We start from the raw sequence: 16885 nt of genomic DNA on the forward strand, positions 1-16885 counted from the left end.
AAAAAATAAAGTTAATTAATAAATAAAAGTTATTAATAACTTATTTTTAGTTTTGTATTAGCATGTTTCATGGCTAAAAATGTATATTAAATGTGTTACCTTGAGTAACAATTACAAAAGTATTTGGTTTTTGTTTTGTCAGTAACAAGAATTGTATGTCGTTATCTCGAAAATCAAATTCGAAAGACCAGAAATAAAATTGAATGATATAATTATTTACACTTTAATGTTTTCTCGTAGGGCTTGGTAACAACCTTATAAAGTCAGTTTTATACGGCCTCTTGTGCACAATTCATTATTTCAGTTGACAGGTTTCCTAGCCAATTAAAAGTAATTGCAATTTAAAAGAGATTTTATTTTATAAGTGTTTGACGTCACGAGCTGTGTTGACGCATAATATGTTTATTAATGAAACCTACGATTTACAGGTGACCTCTAACCGCATAATCTTGGATGCATACTAGCCATTTTATTACCTTTTGACAGCATGTTTATAAATACAAGGGATATAATAACGAAGAGGTATCTGCACAGGGTTTTTGAAAAGGGAAAGCCAAAATCCAAAACCTTTTATTTTATTTGTTTTTTAAACCTGTATCTGTACCTTTCAAAAGGGAAAACCAAAATCCAAAAAGCTTCGTTTTATTTCAATTTGAAACCTGTATTGAGCCTTTATCGAATTTTGAATTGAAATGCATCTTACTGCTATTATATTCACGGGTGCCACAAGAAATAAATATTTATGAGAGCGACGCATTGGATGTACGAAGTCTCCTGTGCTCTTGAAGCCAAAAGTGCCAAAACTGTTATAATTATATGATAAGAAAAGACAAAAAAGACCCATGGCGTTAGCAATTTGTTAAAAGTCTTTAAGGGTCATTAGTATTGTGTTTCCATAGTTACATAGATGCTTAGTTGCCAGTGTTTCTGGCGACCTGTAAACGTTTAAAATCGATGAAAGACTGGGTTTCCTGGCGCATTCAGTGAGTAATGACTCAAGAGATTCGATGTACAGTATCCTGCTGCAATGTGTTTGGACTTATTCCAAACTATTGTTCACAAAGTACATATTATGTGCCTATTTATAAATGCACTGTGCGAAGGCTAATGGACTTCGAAACTAAGCCTTTTTAGGTGATTAAGGTTTTTTCACAAACATTAGAATAGATTTTTTTCTTAATTTGCCCGGAGGTCTGTGAACTACACAAAACACGACCTCTAACTACACAAATATGTGTTGTTTATCAACTCAATATTGCAATTATTCTGGAGGCTATATTTTACTGTAATATTGTGGGACAAAATTTTAACTACACCTAATGTGTTTTGTTAGATGTTTTTTTTTATATGGGCATATATTATAGCGTTTTTTATTTTTGTTTCTAGATAGATTTCTTACGTAAATCTATAACTGCAAGATTATCACGATACGAATTTCAGTGTGATGCGTTACAAAGCCGAACACGAATTTTACGTTTGAGGATTTTTAAAACTACTGCGCGTTGTAGTTAGCTTTTACTTATTATGAGCATGGTTTCCTGTAATAGTGTGTGATTTTAATGTTGACTGTTTGTTTGTCGCAGATGTGAAGACGATCCTCAAGTCGGTCTCCGGCCGACTGCGGTCCGGCGAGCTGACGGCCATCATGGGCCCGTCCGGCGCCGGCAAGTCCACACTACTCAACATACTGACTGGTTACAAGTAAGTGTTGTTCATTACTATAGAAATTATTAATCAGGCCCTTTAGTCAGAAATGTACAATGTCTCTAGACGATAGACACTTCTCTGATCGACTGTGTTCTTGGCTCTAAAATTTGTAGAGTCACCAGGTGCCATATATAATATGAATACCAATTGCAACTACAAAGTTATTTTTGCTACAAACCATAAGTAGCAAGGAGTGTTATTTATCTTTTTATCGTTTCACAAAAGGCAGTAATAACATATTAAGGTAATATTTCTTATGTCTTTGTTAGCATGTATTTCCCCAAGGGGTTAACATTCGTAGAGGTGCAAGAAATACTAACACAGGCTTTTTTATAAATAATTTGCATTTCTTATTATGATTTATTTTTTGTTTTTGTTGCGTTAAAAGTTTTAAACAAAACGTCAATACATTGTATCTAATGGACTCTACAATGAGTCATACCAGCACATCAAAATATGACTATTAAACATACTGCATTTAATTTGTGTACTTATGCTGATAATAATAGTTTTTGTTTTATCAAAATCGGATCAAAATTACCGAAGTTACAGCGTTATAAAGTTTCACTGCTTTTTTAAATTTGCGTTGCTTCGCGCGCTATGCGCTTACGTCACGACGCAACAGACACGCTTGTTCGACTGCGGGTGATGCGGAGTTTTGATTTGAAAAGTGATTTGCATTTAATATTTAAAGAGTCTGAGTATGTGTTATAAATTTAATCATCGTGTGTTTTGTAAAATAAGATATCCTCGATCTCGATCGCCATGCACACAATCATCAACTAGACCCAGGTAAAGAAAGTTGAACTCGTATACCTACTACTAATAATATTTTTGTGTGTAGTTAACAATAAAATTGAAAGTTTGTTAGAACTGGCATTACAAATAATGAGTGTTACGTACCTACCAAGTGTAAATTTGGAAAACATAGTTTTAAAATAATATTATAAAAAAAAAAGTTGTCACCCCTGCCTCTGACTTTAGTCAGGTTGATGGCTATCATATGAACGCATGAATCTACTCTGTAGGTAGGTAGTCTTACATGATTAGGTGTGTAATGAGAACTTTTAAACTAACATTTTAATTTTGATATTATTAGATTTAATAAACATGGGTTCTTTTTTCAAAACAAAAAACCAACGCCAACTCAACCGCCGCGCTCGGCTCGCCGCCGCCTGTGAGGTCATTGAACTGCTTATTAAATTTTATCAACTGTTAGGTAGAAGTTCATTGTTAGGTAGGTATGAACATGATATGGCATCTTGATCTTGAGGAAGTGTTCAAAAGGCAATAAACTTCTATTTAACATTTGCGCTTGACAGTATCTGAACCGGGCTTTAAGTTTTAGATTAGGTGTCTTTTGCAAAAATATAAAACAGTTTACATGGTACAGAAAAAAACAATTTTTGGGGTGTTTTTTCACTGGAGTTAGTACACATAGGAACAATACAATATTTTCTAACCATTTTGTTTGTCCACTATAAGCAAAACAAATTATTTAAAGCGAAACCGCGAGAGCGCAACGAGCCTATGTAGGTATCGGCAAGTACTGACGAAATAGCAGTGTCGGGAGATGACGTCACACGTCCGTGCGGCCGCTTCGCCGGAGTTTGGCGCGAAGGCCATACTTTGACGTTTAATATCTCGGTCATTTTTGAAGATACGAAAAAAATAAAAACAGATTTTTTATTCTTGAAGTACCTAGTTTTTAAATATGCTCATAACGAAAATCATTGGTGTGACTCATTTTCGTAACAGAGTTTACGATACTAACGTCAAAATACGTAAAGATTTTAATATCGTATCCAATTGATTACCACACATTGGATGTCAAATCAATTACAAATCCATTCTTGACAAGATAATGTAAGAAAATAACGGAACGATCGTAAAATTAAAAAATAATCACTCTTTTAAAGATAAGGTTACTGCGTAACGAATATTACAAGTATAGGCTTAACTAATTCTGTTCTTTAACCATTGCATTTTAAAATCAGTATCAGGTATTATCATTTCTTTGAGGTCCTCCGTGTATTTGTTTTAAAATGTTTATGTTACTTACTATTGGAGTAGGCCCAAAAGCAGACTATAAACCTTTCTGATATCTACTCATTCATAAATGGAAAAAACTTATACAAATGTTGGTTCAATACGCATTGTGGCTTGATAAGAGTGCTTAATAAGTATATAATAATAGTGGACTTTAGATATTTTCACATTGACCCACTAAACAATATCATATTCGTCGTACTAAGCTTATTTGTGTGACGTAAGTTTTACGTCACGTGTACTAAATATTATATATGCAAAGATGACTTTACATTGCACTGAAGTACTCATTATTAAGATACTCCTTACCGTAATTTATAATGGGGTTTATGTTTTTTCAGTTGCATTGACACTAAGCTATTTAAAACCAGAATTTTACCAAACAATACAGTCAAGCAGTCTCGAGTCATTTGTCTGGATTAAATGTTTAAATAACTTTGACAATGCTTTTACTTAAAAAAGAAAAATATACTGAAAATTTTAACTTGCAAAACGTTCTTTATCCATTTGCACATAGCCATTGATCCCTTCCACACAAGCAACGAAGATAAACTTTTATTTAGCAAAACACGAATTCTTACCATGTTTACCAATCTTTCTTATAGGAGTGAAACATCCCTTATAATACGGACATTTTAAAGCCTTCCAGGGGAGCTCGTTGTACAGTCACCTCTACAATATGTACATTGTACATTGAGATCTACTGCGAAGTGTCATCGTTGCATAGTTGGTCTTGCGACATGGCTTATGTAATACACATGAGCTAACTGTGCCGATGGTATTTGCACCTAAACTCATGTATAATGGCCACGTGAGAATTGTGGAGAGATTATTATAAACATGGAGAGTATGATGATAACTATAAACTTCAGTGATGAGTAGAATAGCAGATCGTATTACATATGATGGTGTAGTATTGTAAGCTTATTTCCATCTTTTATCCGATTAGATAATACAGATCTTTGTAAAGACAAAAAACAGAAGTGTTCAGATCGAAATGCAATGCAATTATTCTCGGTTTTCTTCTATTATTTTTTGAACATACATAGTATCTAGGCAACCTATTTGCAGTACGCTACTGTCTTCACTCGATTATAAGTAATTGAAAATCGTTGTAATAAGGTTACTCATGTCAGTAAGAATAGTCGTATAATTGAATATAAATTGCACTTGGCTGGCGTGGTAAACCTAAGGGTCTCCTCTTATTCCCAGCAATGGGCTTTGATCAATTAATTTTAACTTCTATTCATGATTTTTTCTAAACAAAAAAACTACATGCAAAAGAATTATAAAAAGCGTTTTAATAAGCTTGCTAATTTTTTACACAACTCTTTTGCCTTCAAAACTGGTTGGAAATCGACATTATCTTGCTTATGTATTAGTGACTTTGTAATAATATTCAATGTCAGTTTGTATCAACTTGTATGTGTCGGTCAAAGGGCTCGTAAACATATTAGAGGAAGTTAATACTTTTAATTCTGTTGTAAAGTATGCGTTCATCGATAATTATATTCTAATTAGGTTTGATTACGGTTTTTAAGTCTACTATTGTTCAGCTTGGGACAATTTTACTACTAGTTACGAGTGCATTTTGTACTTGTTCGGTACTAGTAGCAAGCACATTATTCCAGTAGTGACGGTTCATAGTCTTAAATTTATCTTCCAAGCAGATATATTATACTAGAGGGCTACGAGGGCATCTATCTGGGAAATTACGGTTAGTAATATGTGTGTATGCACTGCACCGTTGTGAATAATTGGATACGTATTTTTATTTTGTAAAATATATGAGAAAAATACTTAGCAGATGTGTAATACAATTCTGCTTTCATAAAACGCTCTAGCTTCTATAATTACAAAATTAAATGTACTTTCAATGCTGATAAAATATTTTATAAAGATAATACTTGGATTAACAAAATGTTGGTTAACAGATAAACAGGTATTAATATTATCTATAAAGCACCTGTTTCACGTGGTTCTGTTCTAATCAAATACATATTTTTTGTTGTCCCACGTGAGGTTATTTGACTTGACAAGCCACTTCAGTCTCACAATAAACTTTGAGGTGTGAATTGCTTATTGGTACATATTTTGTTTAATAAACTACTACAATGTTTGTTTTCAAACTATTGTTTGAAGTATTTTTTCTGATTAATTCACGATAGAATGGGTAAAGTCATTTAGTGTCAAACACCTCTTAATAACAAAAATAAATATACAAATTGTTAGATATTAAGTTATTAAATTATTGAGTAAACGAAATTGGTTTTTTGTAGGAACATGACAGCATTTTAATCAAAATTCAAGATTCTGGAGGCAATTTTTCCGATTTGGAAAGTTCCAGTCCAAAATTTTTAACTTCGCCTTCTAGCAGCTATTTATTTTATTTTCTAGCAGCAGTTCTTATGATGATAAATGAACACGTAATCCAAAGATTTTTTAATACACAAGCGTTTAATTTGTTTATAAACGAGGAAGCGTATAAATAGTTACAGCTAAGTTCATAGGTCGTATGATAATGCAATATTTCATTGTATGTACACGTGAGTTTGAGATCATTCTGTTCTATGACATTATAAGTATACCTAGGAATCCGTAAATTAGCTAACTTATTAGAGACGTGTATGCGATATTTTGCACTCTGTTTTTTATTGTATTGTATCGCTGTTCTGTTTACTATACAAGTACTTATAATGGAATGCACGCAGTTGTTTTGTTACTGTATTGTATATTATCCAGTATAATTCTTTACGAATGCATATAATATCTAGATTGGCTTGTGGAGATTTCTTTTTCTAAACTCATGTCAAATATTTAATAATCCTTTGAATAAAACAAATAATTGTTTTCATCGAACCGGACTTGGTTATCACGGCTAGCGTCGTAAACTGGGTCGAGCGTCCGACGGCCATTTACGCAGTAGTGTTTTGCTATTGCAAATGTCTAACCGAGAAAGAGATACCTATGTTCTATCTCCATCACTCTATGACCGCTTATCATACGAAGTCTTCACAGTAAACGACCGCGAGTGGGTCGACTCGGAATGAAAAAAATGGATACTGACGGTAACTAGCAAAAGAAAACAAGAGTTTATAACGCTACATGCAATTTTCTGAGGCTCTATCTGTGTCACGGAACAGTTATAGTAGTCATTTTTAGATAAATTGATGCATAATTTTAAAAATCAAAACTGTTATACAATCTCTCTTATTTTTTTCTATCTAAGTGGTATTCTGAGAATGTTATTAATAAACGTTATAAGAAACAGATTACGTAAAGCATTCTGGGATCACTGAGTGTCACACTACTCATCACACTAGGTTTTGAAAATCATGTTCTACATTCATGCCTTGTAATTAGATTGATGATTGAAGGAACCACGCATGGAAGTCGTGAAATCAGTAGAATTAATTCAAATTTATGCAGGAAGTAGACTTAAATTTTAAAGTTTCAGCCAGTTTATTAAAGTGCGTTAAAATTAATTATATTAAAAATGACGAATGTATTACAAACGCATTTTTATTTTATAATCCCGCCGCTGTCATATTGGTATCATTGACCAACCTTAAGAAGGGTACATGCTTTATTTTGTTTTTTATTTTGGAGGTCAATATCTGGTACATAATATATCAATAATCAATATATTGAACATAAGGTTCATTTTGGTTTATCTCGCGATACATGATTAACCTGTTCTTAATTGATTTGAAATCAAGCATGTTGAATAATATATAGGTATATAAAATAATGTGACGTCGAATCTCCGTAATTTGATAGATAATTACGGAATTTATTTATAACCTGCACCAGTGTATTAAAGATAATCTAGGCTATAATTATCTGATATTACATAGAAACATATTTCAAAAAAAATATGTTGATGGTTCAAATTATTTTCTTTCCAACCTCATATCAAAATCATAATTATCAGATATTTTGATTCGGATTTGCTGCTTTGTGTTGCCATTTAAAAACTCCGCAAGGCTCCTCAAAACATGATTATTCCCATCCTAGAAACTTATCCATGAATTTGCTAGCTGGCTTCAGAATGTGTATGTATTTGTTTATGTTTTGGATATATCGGGCATTGAATGCATTGAGACGTCGTGATTGTGTTACTCAATTGTCTTTCATATTATCTGTATAAGAATACCTTTATGATGACACGATCGTAAAACTGAACAATAACCTTTTGAAACAAGTTTGTAGAGACAGTGTTCTTTTAAAATAATAATAGGATTTTTCTTGAAAAGCCGAATCATGGGTCTGGTAGTCCAGATATCTCGGCTTTATTTTTCTCCAAACGGAAAGACCAAGACTACACGATATTTCCTTATAAAAAATGGTTATGTGTTTCCCCCGTTTAAATAATAATTCTATATCTACCAACTATTAACTAGTTATTTAAGTTATTGCCTCCTAAAAATAACCCTAGAATATGTTAACGTGACACATTTCACATTTGATACAGACTACGGAATAACGTCGATACTCGATATTATTAGACTAAAATAATATTTGCCAGAAGTAGTTTTAAAACAGGTTGAAGTTGTTATCAAAACTGGATCGAATTCTTCCGCATTTCGTTTTTTTAATATCTGTTTGTGCGAACGGAGTAGCGAAATGTGTTACGTTTTACACTATCTACATTTGTTTACGGATTTCGGAAAATAAAGATTTTTGAAAGTTAACCTGTTAAATTTGCAACAGTCGCCGCGTGCCGTTTATTTGTTATAATAATAAGCGTACCTAATTGTTAAAGTTCTTACCATTCGTATTAAAAAGTACACAGAATTCTTAAATTGTAAAACTTTTTTGATAGATTAATATCAATTATTACCCTTGATCGTTGGAAGGTTTCCGTCTTTCTCATGTAATATTATTATGTTCTTTGAAATAAACTATAATTTAATTGTACAGGTTAATTATAAAAGCTCTGATTATTATTTATTGCTTTTTTGTCCTCATCTCAATTATAAATATAGGTAGTTGTGGTTGATATATTTAACCGCGACTATAATTAATCGATTTATCAAGAAAATCCGCAGGTAGTGTGTAAATATTTATAAGCAGTAATTCCTAAGTATATTGCAATATTTATTTTATTTAAGTAGAAGATAAGAATACTGACCGTCTACAAAAACATCACGCATGCATAAGTTCATTCACTCTATAAAAGAAAAAAAGAGCTATGATGATGTTTTATAAAAAAATAACTGTTAGTCTTAAAATAAAACATGATTTGATTAAAATAGCCGACGAAGAGGTCGGAGTACTTAAACATTTTTTGTTTTATTTATATTAATTACCGAACTTATAAATAAAATTCATAAACGAATTATCCACAAAGGCTATTAGTAACTTGAAGAAAAGATGGTAAAGTCCATCGATTTAGAAATATCTGAACGATTTAAAAAAAAATATTAATATTCTATTTTCCATGCGGGTTTGATTAAATTTTGCATTCTTTTAAAAACCACCTTGGGAATCAACTATTAAAATATACACGCAAATGGTCCAAATGTGGAAGTTGGAAGGAAACGACAACGAGTATGTAAATAGTATAGCAATACATATTTATCTAAAGCATATTAAGATCTACTTTAGAATGATTTATCCTTTATGTACGATTCAATATAAGTAGTTTTGATCTATATCACTTGTTAAAACTATTCATAATAATGTAGTAATATGGTAGTTATTTGTTTTCAATTAAGTTCACGTGTTAATGGATACATACTTTTTGTGTTAAACACCGACACCTAACAAATTAGTAACCTACTAAATGAATAACGTTCTATATAAGTAACAATCTTTAGTAAAAACAAATTGAAATATTCTCTTGCTTATAAAAAAGACAACTCCTGCACTAAGAACCATCATGTTAACAGAAATTTTGCAAATATACACATCTGATGCTTGTCGATCATAGATCATTTTTACATGTATTGATTTTGAACCGACAAATCTGCCTGTGATGGTAGCGGCGTGATTGCTCTAACTACTAGCTACAAGTAGCTACTACACAGATGTACATATAAAGAAAGTGTAGGAGCCGGCGCACTAAGGGGCAATCATACAAGTACAAAGTATTGCAGTAATCAGTACGGTTGATGGCGTTCGTGTGGAAATCTATGTGGTTGGCATACTTTACATACCTATGAGCTAGCTTTCCGGAACTTGGTAGTTTCTCAATATTGTTCTAATGTTACTTCGAAGACGCGATAGGATAGGCTTTTTTGTCTCGATTTTTACTAACTAACTTGGTAATAAAAGGATATCCTATAGGTTTTGAGTTCTTAAACTGTAGGGTCGAAAGTTGTTTCAAATGGTTTACGTAATATATCACCGTAATATAGCACTCTGGGGTTGAACTTAGGTAATACGTGTCTAGATTTTAATTGGGTATCAAGTTAGTATTCCCATGCTCCTTCTAATATTTCAGACGATGTGATATATTAGTAAATATAAGCCTAAGGATAGAGTTATCCCTCTGGGGTATAGAAATCTAATAGCAGCCGCTCGGTTAAGTTGATAATTTTCCGATACGTAGGTGGCTAGCAATTGGAGATTTTAATCTGAAATATTTCCTAGGTCCACTGGGACAGGATACTATTATATTACATAGGTAGGTAGATATAATATATGTGTATTTGAAGGGTTACGAAAGTACTAAATACCTGCTAAGTATGCAATAGTCGATTTTTTAAAAATATTTGTAAATCATAAATCAATTTCGACACACTGTGACATTGATGACACTGTATTTTTCCACCTCAAGATAAACAATATGTGTTAATTATCGATATTTAAAGATACCACTAGTATTTATATACTTACTGCCTACGGTAGCAATGTTTCATTGATAAACTTCCGTCAGAAAAGCTACCTTGCAGGAAGTTTATTGGCAAATAAGTATCGGTTTACATACTTTAATTGATGACTCTGTTTAATTATAATTACTTATTTGCATTGTTGTAACCATTTAATGGATGCATTATAAGATAACATTGTAATATCTTCCCTCTATCCAATCATCGATTCGAAAATCCGAAGATCGACCTTAATACCTCCTACGAAGGTACGGGAGAGTATGATATATAGCACTAGTTATTAAACCTATCTAAATATGCAAATGGTTGCTAAGTTTTCTATAGAAATAAGATAATTGCCTTACAATTAACGCTGTGGTCATTCTGGTCACTGTGTCCTTCGTCCATTTGTTGGATTTTCCATGATTTGACGCTAATAGCGTAGGTACATGTATTCACTTAATTGTAAAATTGCTGTGTAGTTACCGTGTAATGTGATACTAAATGACATACTTAGTATGAATTAATATAGGAGACGTTGCTTTATTATTGCTGCCTGTATTATTGTGACGTCACAATGAGTTAGATTGAAACAAGAAAATAGTAGTTTTTCTATAAACTTGTATTATAGGTATAGTATATGTAATAATTTAACACATGAAGATCGTTTTTGTTTCTGCCTACTCTCATGGCAAAAAGACGCGATTTTAAGTATGTGTTATTTTACAAGAAAACCTTTTATATGTTTACACATAAGCCTTTCTCTTGAATCCCACTAACTATTAAAAAAAAAAACTATGTATAATCGTATGTACTATCTACAAAAGCAATGAATACTGAAATTTTCAGTATGATGATCAGAAATGTCAATCGAGGTAGGTTTTGTTTTTTTGTGGTGGTAATTAATGCATCTTCATCTAGAAGTATATTTTGTAAAACTTGGCACTCACTTGTCTATTCTGTTACTGGTGAACTTGGCCCCATTTTTACATTTATGGTTTTGTTGCATGTTATGAATATTTACATAAATACATATTCTTATGCATATTATACTGCTTTAGGCGTAAATTAAGATAGTATTCATTTTATATAAATTAGATTTTTTGTTCGTAGAATATTACGTCAATGGTATAGTAGAAAAAAACTAACTTAGCGACTCTTAAGAATCTTGCTTCCTTGTCATCAATGTAAAAAACATCTAGGTTTCGGTTAATACATCTTAAAAACAGTTGAATATTTTTCTTTAAGTAGCATAGCAATACCACATGGCTCAGCCATTGTGTAAAACGCATAAATGACCGAATGACCTAAAAGACCTTTCAGTAAACATGTACGACGAAACAATTTATATCGATCGTAAATTGATTAAATAATCGATACACATGATGGCTATGTCAATTATAGGTAGATCACCTGTAATTTCGCACGAAGCAAGGTTGCATGCCAGTTGATAATGATTAAGTAATAAGTTTATGACCATTAGGGGCGTGGTCAAGGCAACCTTGGGGACAGGTTAGGTCAAGCCACGTCTTGATGCTAATATATTATTAAGTCCCTATGCAGTAGCGCAATTCTGTATTGTCTGTACTATCGAGTATCGAGAGTTTGACATTTAAATTGTACTGACAAAATAGTTCTTACGGAGCCCGGTAGAGGCGCTAATCAGATTTTGGTGCAAAAATTCGGTTTCGGTAGTCGATAGTAGTAGAGAATCGGGCTACAGGTAGTCAAATTAAACAGCAATAATATTCAATATCTTTTGATTAGTCACTTAGACTCATTATTGTTTAGTTTGATTGGTTTGTGTATGATGTTTGTCACGGATCGCAAGTGTATAGTAAAACTTTCTTCAAGCTGCGCTGATCTACGACATAACAGTACACTGGGAAAGTTTGCGACATCTCATGCCCAACGTTTACGAGGTTTTAAACTAACTGCGAATCCTAGGTGTCTCGTCTACTTATGAATTTATATGCGGTAGACTTTACGCTTCCCGCGAGACAAGAAATATACGCAGGACATGTTTATATCTAAAAATAGATGAAAACGTGTATGTCTCTTGAAATGGCGACTACTATAGTTCTATTTACGGTAGCGCTAAATACCTTAGCGACCGTTTCCATAAGCTTTAGTAACAACACATCTACTAGTGTTTCGTTACAATATCAGTCTGTTATTAGGTCTGCCATTGGGTTCTTGTCAGCCACCTTTAGTCATTTTATCAATCACATCGTTCTATATTGTATATTGCAGGTAAATTATAATATAATTTTCTCAATTAGGATCGCTACATAGGTTAAAAAATAATCTTATTGCTTCTGCCGATGTGTGACTGATTTACCTTTCCCTAGTAGTCATTATTAGTAAATAAAAAAAAGTGAATCATATGATGTACTATTTAGTTACGAACAGTTACTTTTCGGGTGCAATGACTAATTTCCTTTGTTTAAAGAAAAGTTCCTTAGGTCAATTGCAGCGTCTTTAGTATGACTTTTTGTCAACAACTTTACAACAATATACCAAGGTTTTTCCTCTTATTTGTTGGTGCTAAAATTAGTGCTCAAGAAAATGCTTCGTGGAAGTTCAGATGTTTCGCCTATTTATAATATAACGTTTGTAACACACACGCATAGCATTTTGCACAGGAAATAATAAGCAGCTCTCATCTATCCCGTCTGTTATTGATCTGTCAGACAAAACAGCGTAATGATAACTATTTGAGTGTTGTTTCATTTAGATCTAATGGCCTACAATTTTAAACATAATTTTCGTTTATGCTTGGAGATAAAACGTATCGGAGACCTTCTGTATTATGTCTCTTCTTATGGCTAAACATTCCACTACGCTCAATAAAAGTATGAGACTAGATTAGTCCTTTAGTATTATACTTACAAAAGTCACAAAGTACTTTTACTACATACATGAAGTTACGCTTTGTTCCCATGGGGGATAGTAGACACTAATGAACTCCGATTGCTACCTCGCTTACTAGTTTCATTGTAACTACAAAAGTACCTACAATATTATTCTTATTTTCTCTCAAAACATAATACTTACCTCTATATTTCTTTCACAGGACCTCAGGAATGGAAGGCAGCATCACAGTGAACGGCATGGAGCGCAACTTGTCAAGTTTCCGCAAGTTATCCTGCTACATCATGCAGGACAACCAGCTCCACGGTAACCTGACTGTTGAAGAGGCCATGTCGGTAGCCACTGCCTTGAAGCTGCCGAGTGCTACCACCAGCGCTGATAAGGAGGAAGTGGTATGTTGATAATTAAATTATGTTTAAAACCATATAGCTGCATTTTGCGCCTTATTTGACACACTATTGTTTAAGAATAAATTTATCTTTGGATTATTCCTTGCTAGCGCACGCTGATCATTATCTCCTACAGTTACCTTGATATTACGGAAAATAAAATCAGATTTATTAATTCAATTGATAAATGAACAATGGGTCTTGACAATTTGCATTTTCTTCAACTTTCTTCCGTATTTCAGATCCAAGAGATCCTCGAAACCCTCGGACTGTCAGAGCACCACAAAACCATGACATCAAACCTTTCTGGAGGACAGAAGAAGCGTTTGTCAATCGCCCTGGAGTTGGTCAACAACCCTCCTATTATGTTCTTCGACGAGCCTACTTCAGGATTGGACAGTTCTTCTTGTTTCCAATGTATTTCGCTTCTCAAGACCCTGGCGAGGGGAGGCAGGACTATCATCTGCACCATCCATCAGCCCTCAGCCAGGTTGTTTGAGATGTTCGACCATTTGTATACTCTGGCTGATGGACAGTGCGTCTATCAAGGCAGTACCGGAAGACTTGGTAAGTTTCGACTGGCATTTATTGTCATTGAATATTGTTGTAAGGGTACACGATGGCTGTGAGTCAATTCTTATAATATTCTTATACAAAAAGTTAGTTATCAATCTGAAACCAACATTCTAATCTATTTCGTCCAGGTGTTGAAGTGCTCTTGGAGGTGACGCTTATCTGTGACTATTAACTAAGAAAACAGCTAACACAGCTACAGTCAAGATATTGGTGCAACATTCTAATCATTGTTCTTTTCGTTATCCAGTCGAGTGGCTAGGAAGCCTGAGCCTGCAGTGTCCATCGTACCATAACCCGGCGTCCTTCATCATCGAAGTTTCGTGCGGAGAGTACGGAGACAACACTGGCAAGCTGGTGCGAGCCATCGACAACGGCAAGAATGACATCAGGTATGTAGCACATCACTAATAGGTAAATTTAAGGCCGATTTGAACGTCATCAGCCAAAACGTCACGTTTTGGAATTGATTAAAAGTCAATCTAACGTTAACGCGATAATGCATTATTTGTTTGTGTTTAGTTTACAGTATTCCAAATGTCACGCAAAGTTGCAACAAAGCATAACTGTCACCACGTTTTCCTTGCGCAAGCGCACAGCGACGCTATGAACGTAAGCCTAATTTTTCAACAATGTCTTCCACAGAAACGGCCTGCCATTCCCTGACAGCAAAGTGCCCGACTACAACAACAAGAAGGCTATGGAGGACTCTCTGAACAAGGAGTGGAATAAGAACGACCTGTCACAAGTTCAGGAGAAGTTCAGAGATGTCACTAACGGCGCTAATGGAAACGGAAATCTTCAGAATGGAATCTTGCAGTTCGCTGCTAATGAAATTGCCAAAGGTAAGCTGTTTTTACCGTAACTTTTAACTTTTAATCTTAATGCTTTGGGCTTGACCCAAGTATTAGCCTCTGTTTTATGGATTATTTTACACGTTTATTAGTCTCTCAATTTATAATGATTTATGTAATGTTCACGACTCTTTAAGATAAAACGTTTTTTTAAGTCCCTTCGTCTAAAGAGATCTGTTTCTAAGGCGTAAGTTATATTTTACACTTTATTTTATAGACACTTAATTAAGTAAAACTTCACCGCTGAATTTGTTTGATGACTACGTGTAAAAATTTATAATGAAATTAATTTGCTATATCTTTGTCCAGTATCGATAGAGATCGTGTATTGCGATATTGTATGAGGATACGTGTGGGTAGTAACAACTTAGTACTTGTATGATACGTCCGGTTATCAACTGCAACCATATTGGCAATATCCGTTCAACTCCGTAGTTAATTAACATCAAGGAGCTATATCGTAATCTCATATCGTATTTGAGTTTGTAATTTCTCTTCTTAATTTCTTTTGTTCTTTATTTGTCGAACGAGTTGATTACTTACAGAGGCAATTACTACAAACTTCCTTCAATTAAGAACTTACGGAGGGTACTAACGGGATAGTTTCTATGACACAGAATCTTACACGACCTCTAACAACTAATATAGCAATTACTGTTAACTTATCGATTTATAAATAATGAACATTATCTCCATTCACATGTAACGCAACTAATAATAGCATGAAAGATGAACTCTGCACACATAGTGACGTCATCAAACTATCAATATATGCATCGATTGACAGAGATTCAGGAAGTTAAATACAACGAATATACGTTTAACTATTTTTTTTATCCATAGGCTGTGAAACTATTCACAGCCTATGGATTAGTGTCGGGTGACCTATCTTAGGAATAAAAGTGACAGCAAAGATATGAAAAAAAAACAAGCAACTATATTTGATACGATCATTAATTTAGGTGCATTTTGTTACTTGTGTAACGTGTATACGTTAGCTGAACATGTAGAAATTGAAAGATAACTACTTTCAGTAATTTCTTTATTTATTATAAATATATATAGTGTTTCTGTAAGTGGTGCAATCTATTTAAATAATATTATGTTTGTAAAATAAGTGACTAGGCAGGTGTGTGCAATGTTTTGCATAATCTTAAGTTTGTTGAAATACGCTAGTGCGTGTTATATGGAATTGCGCGAACAATAGAAAATAATAATGAAAAGTCTAAACTATTGCAGTATTTTCTTTTAATACATATTGTTTCCGTATAAGAAATGATTTAATCATTTTGCATATAAATCACTGAAAGAAAATATGTAGGTACCTATAGGTTAACGTTACGAATTATTTTGTTAGACGTAGATTTATTATTATGATATATGATAGATTCTGGTCAGGGGATTTCCCACACACAAAACTAGCTGCTATTTGCGACTTAGTTCGCGTGAAAAGATTTCTCGGAGAAAAACATATTCAATGTGTTAAACCAGGTTGTAAGTTTCTAAGCTAAGTATTTTTTTCGTGAAAGAGTAACAAACATTTATACATCCATCTAAACGAACTTCCGCATTTATAGTATTAGTAATATCCTACTTACTTATATTATAAATGCGAAAGTTTGTG

The 16885-nt window shown here is 33.3% G+C and overlaps 1 protein-coding gene across 2 annotated transcripts in view; it reads left to right on the forward strand.

Annotated features, from left to right (window-relative positions):
• The window catches only part of LOC142975234 (ATP-binding cassette sub-family G member 4-like), a 41457-nt gene that overhangs the window by 14836 nt on the left and 9736 nt on the right, over window positions 1–16885 (forward strand). For both annotated transcript variants that reach the window (XM_076117969.1, XM_076117968.1), the window contains 5 exons: window positions 1584–1701; window positions 13648–13837; window positions 14077–14401; window positions 14658–14799; window positions 15053–15252. In XM_076117969.1, the coding sequence (XP_075974084.1) occupies window positions 1584–1701; window positions 13648–13837; window positions 14077–14401; window positions 14658–14799; window positions 15053–15252 (975 nt within the window). The remainder of the gene's footprint in view (window positions 1–1583; window positions 1702–13647; window positions 13838–14076; window positions 14402–14657; window positions 14800–15052; window positions 15253–16885) is intronic.

The sequence above is a fragment of the Anticarsia gemmatalis genome, chromosome 9, assembly GCF_050436995.1.
Source record: "Anticarsia gemmatalis isolate Benzon Research Colony breed Stoneville strain chromosome 9, ilAntGemm2 primary, whole genome shotgun sequence".
NCBI lineage: Eukaryota > Metazoa > Arthropoda > Insecta > Lepidoptera > Erebidae > Anticarsia > Anticarsia gemmatalis.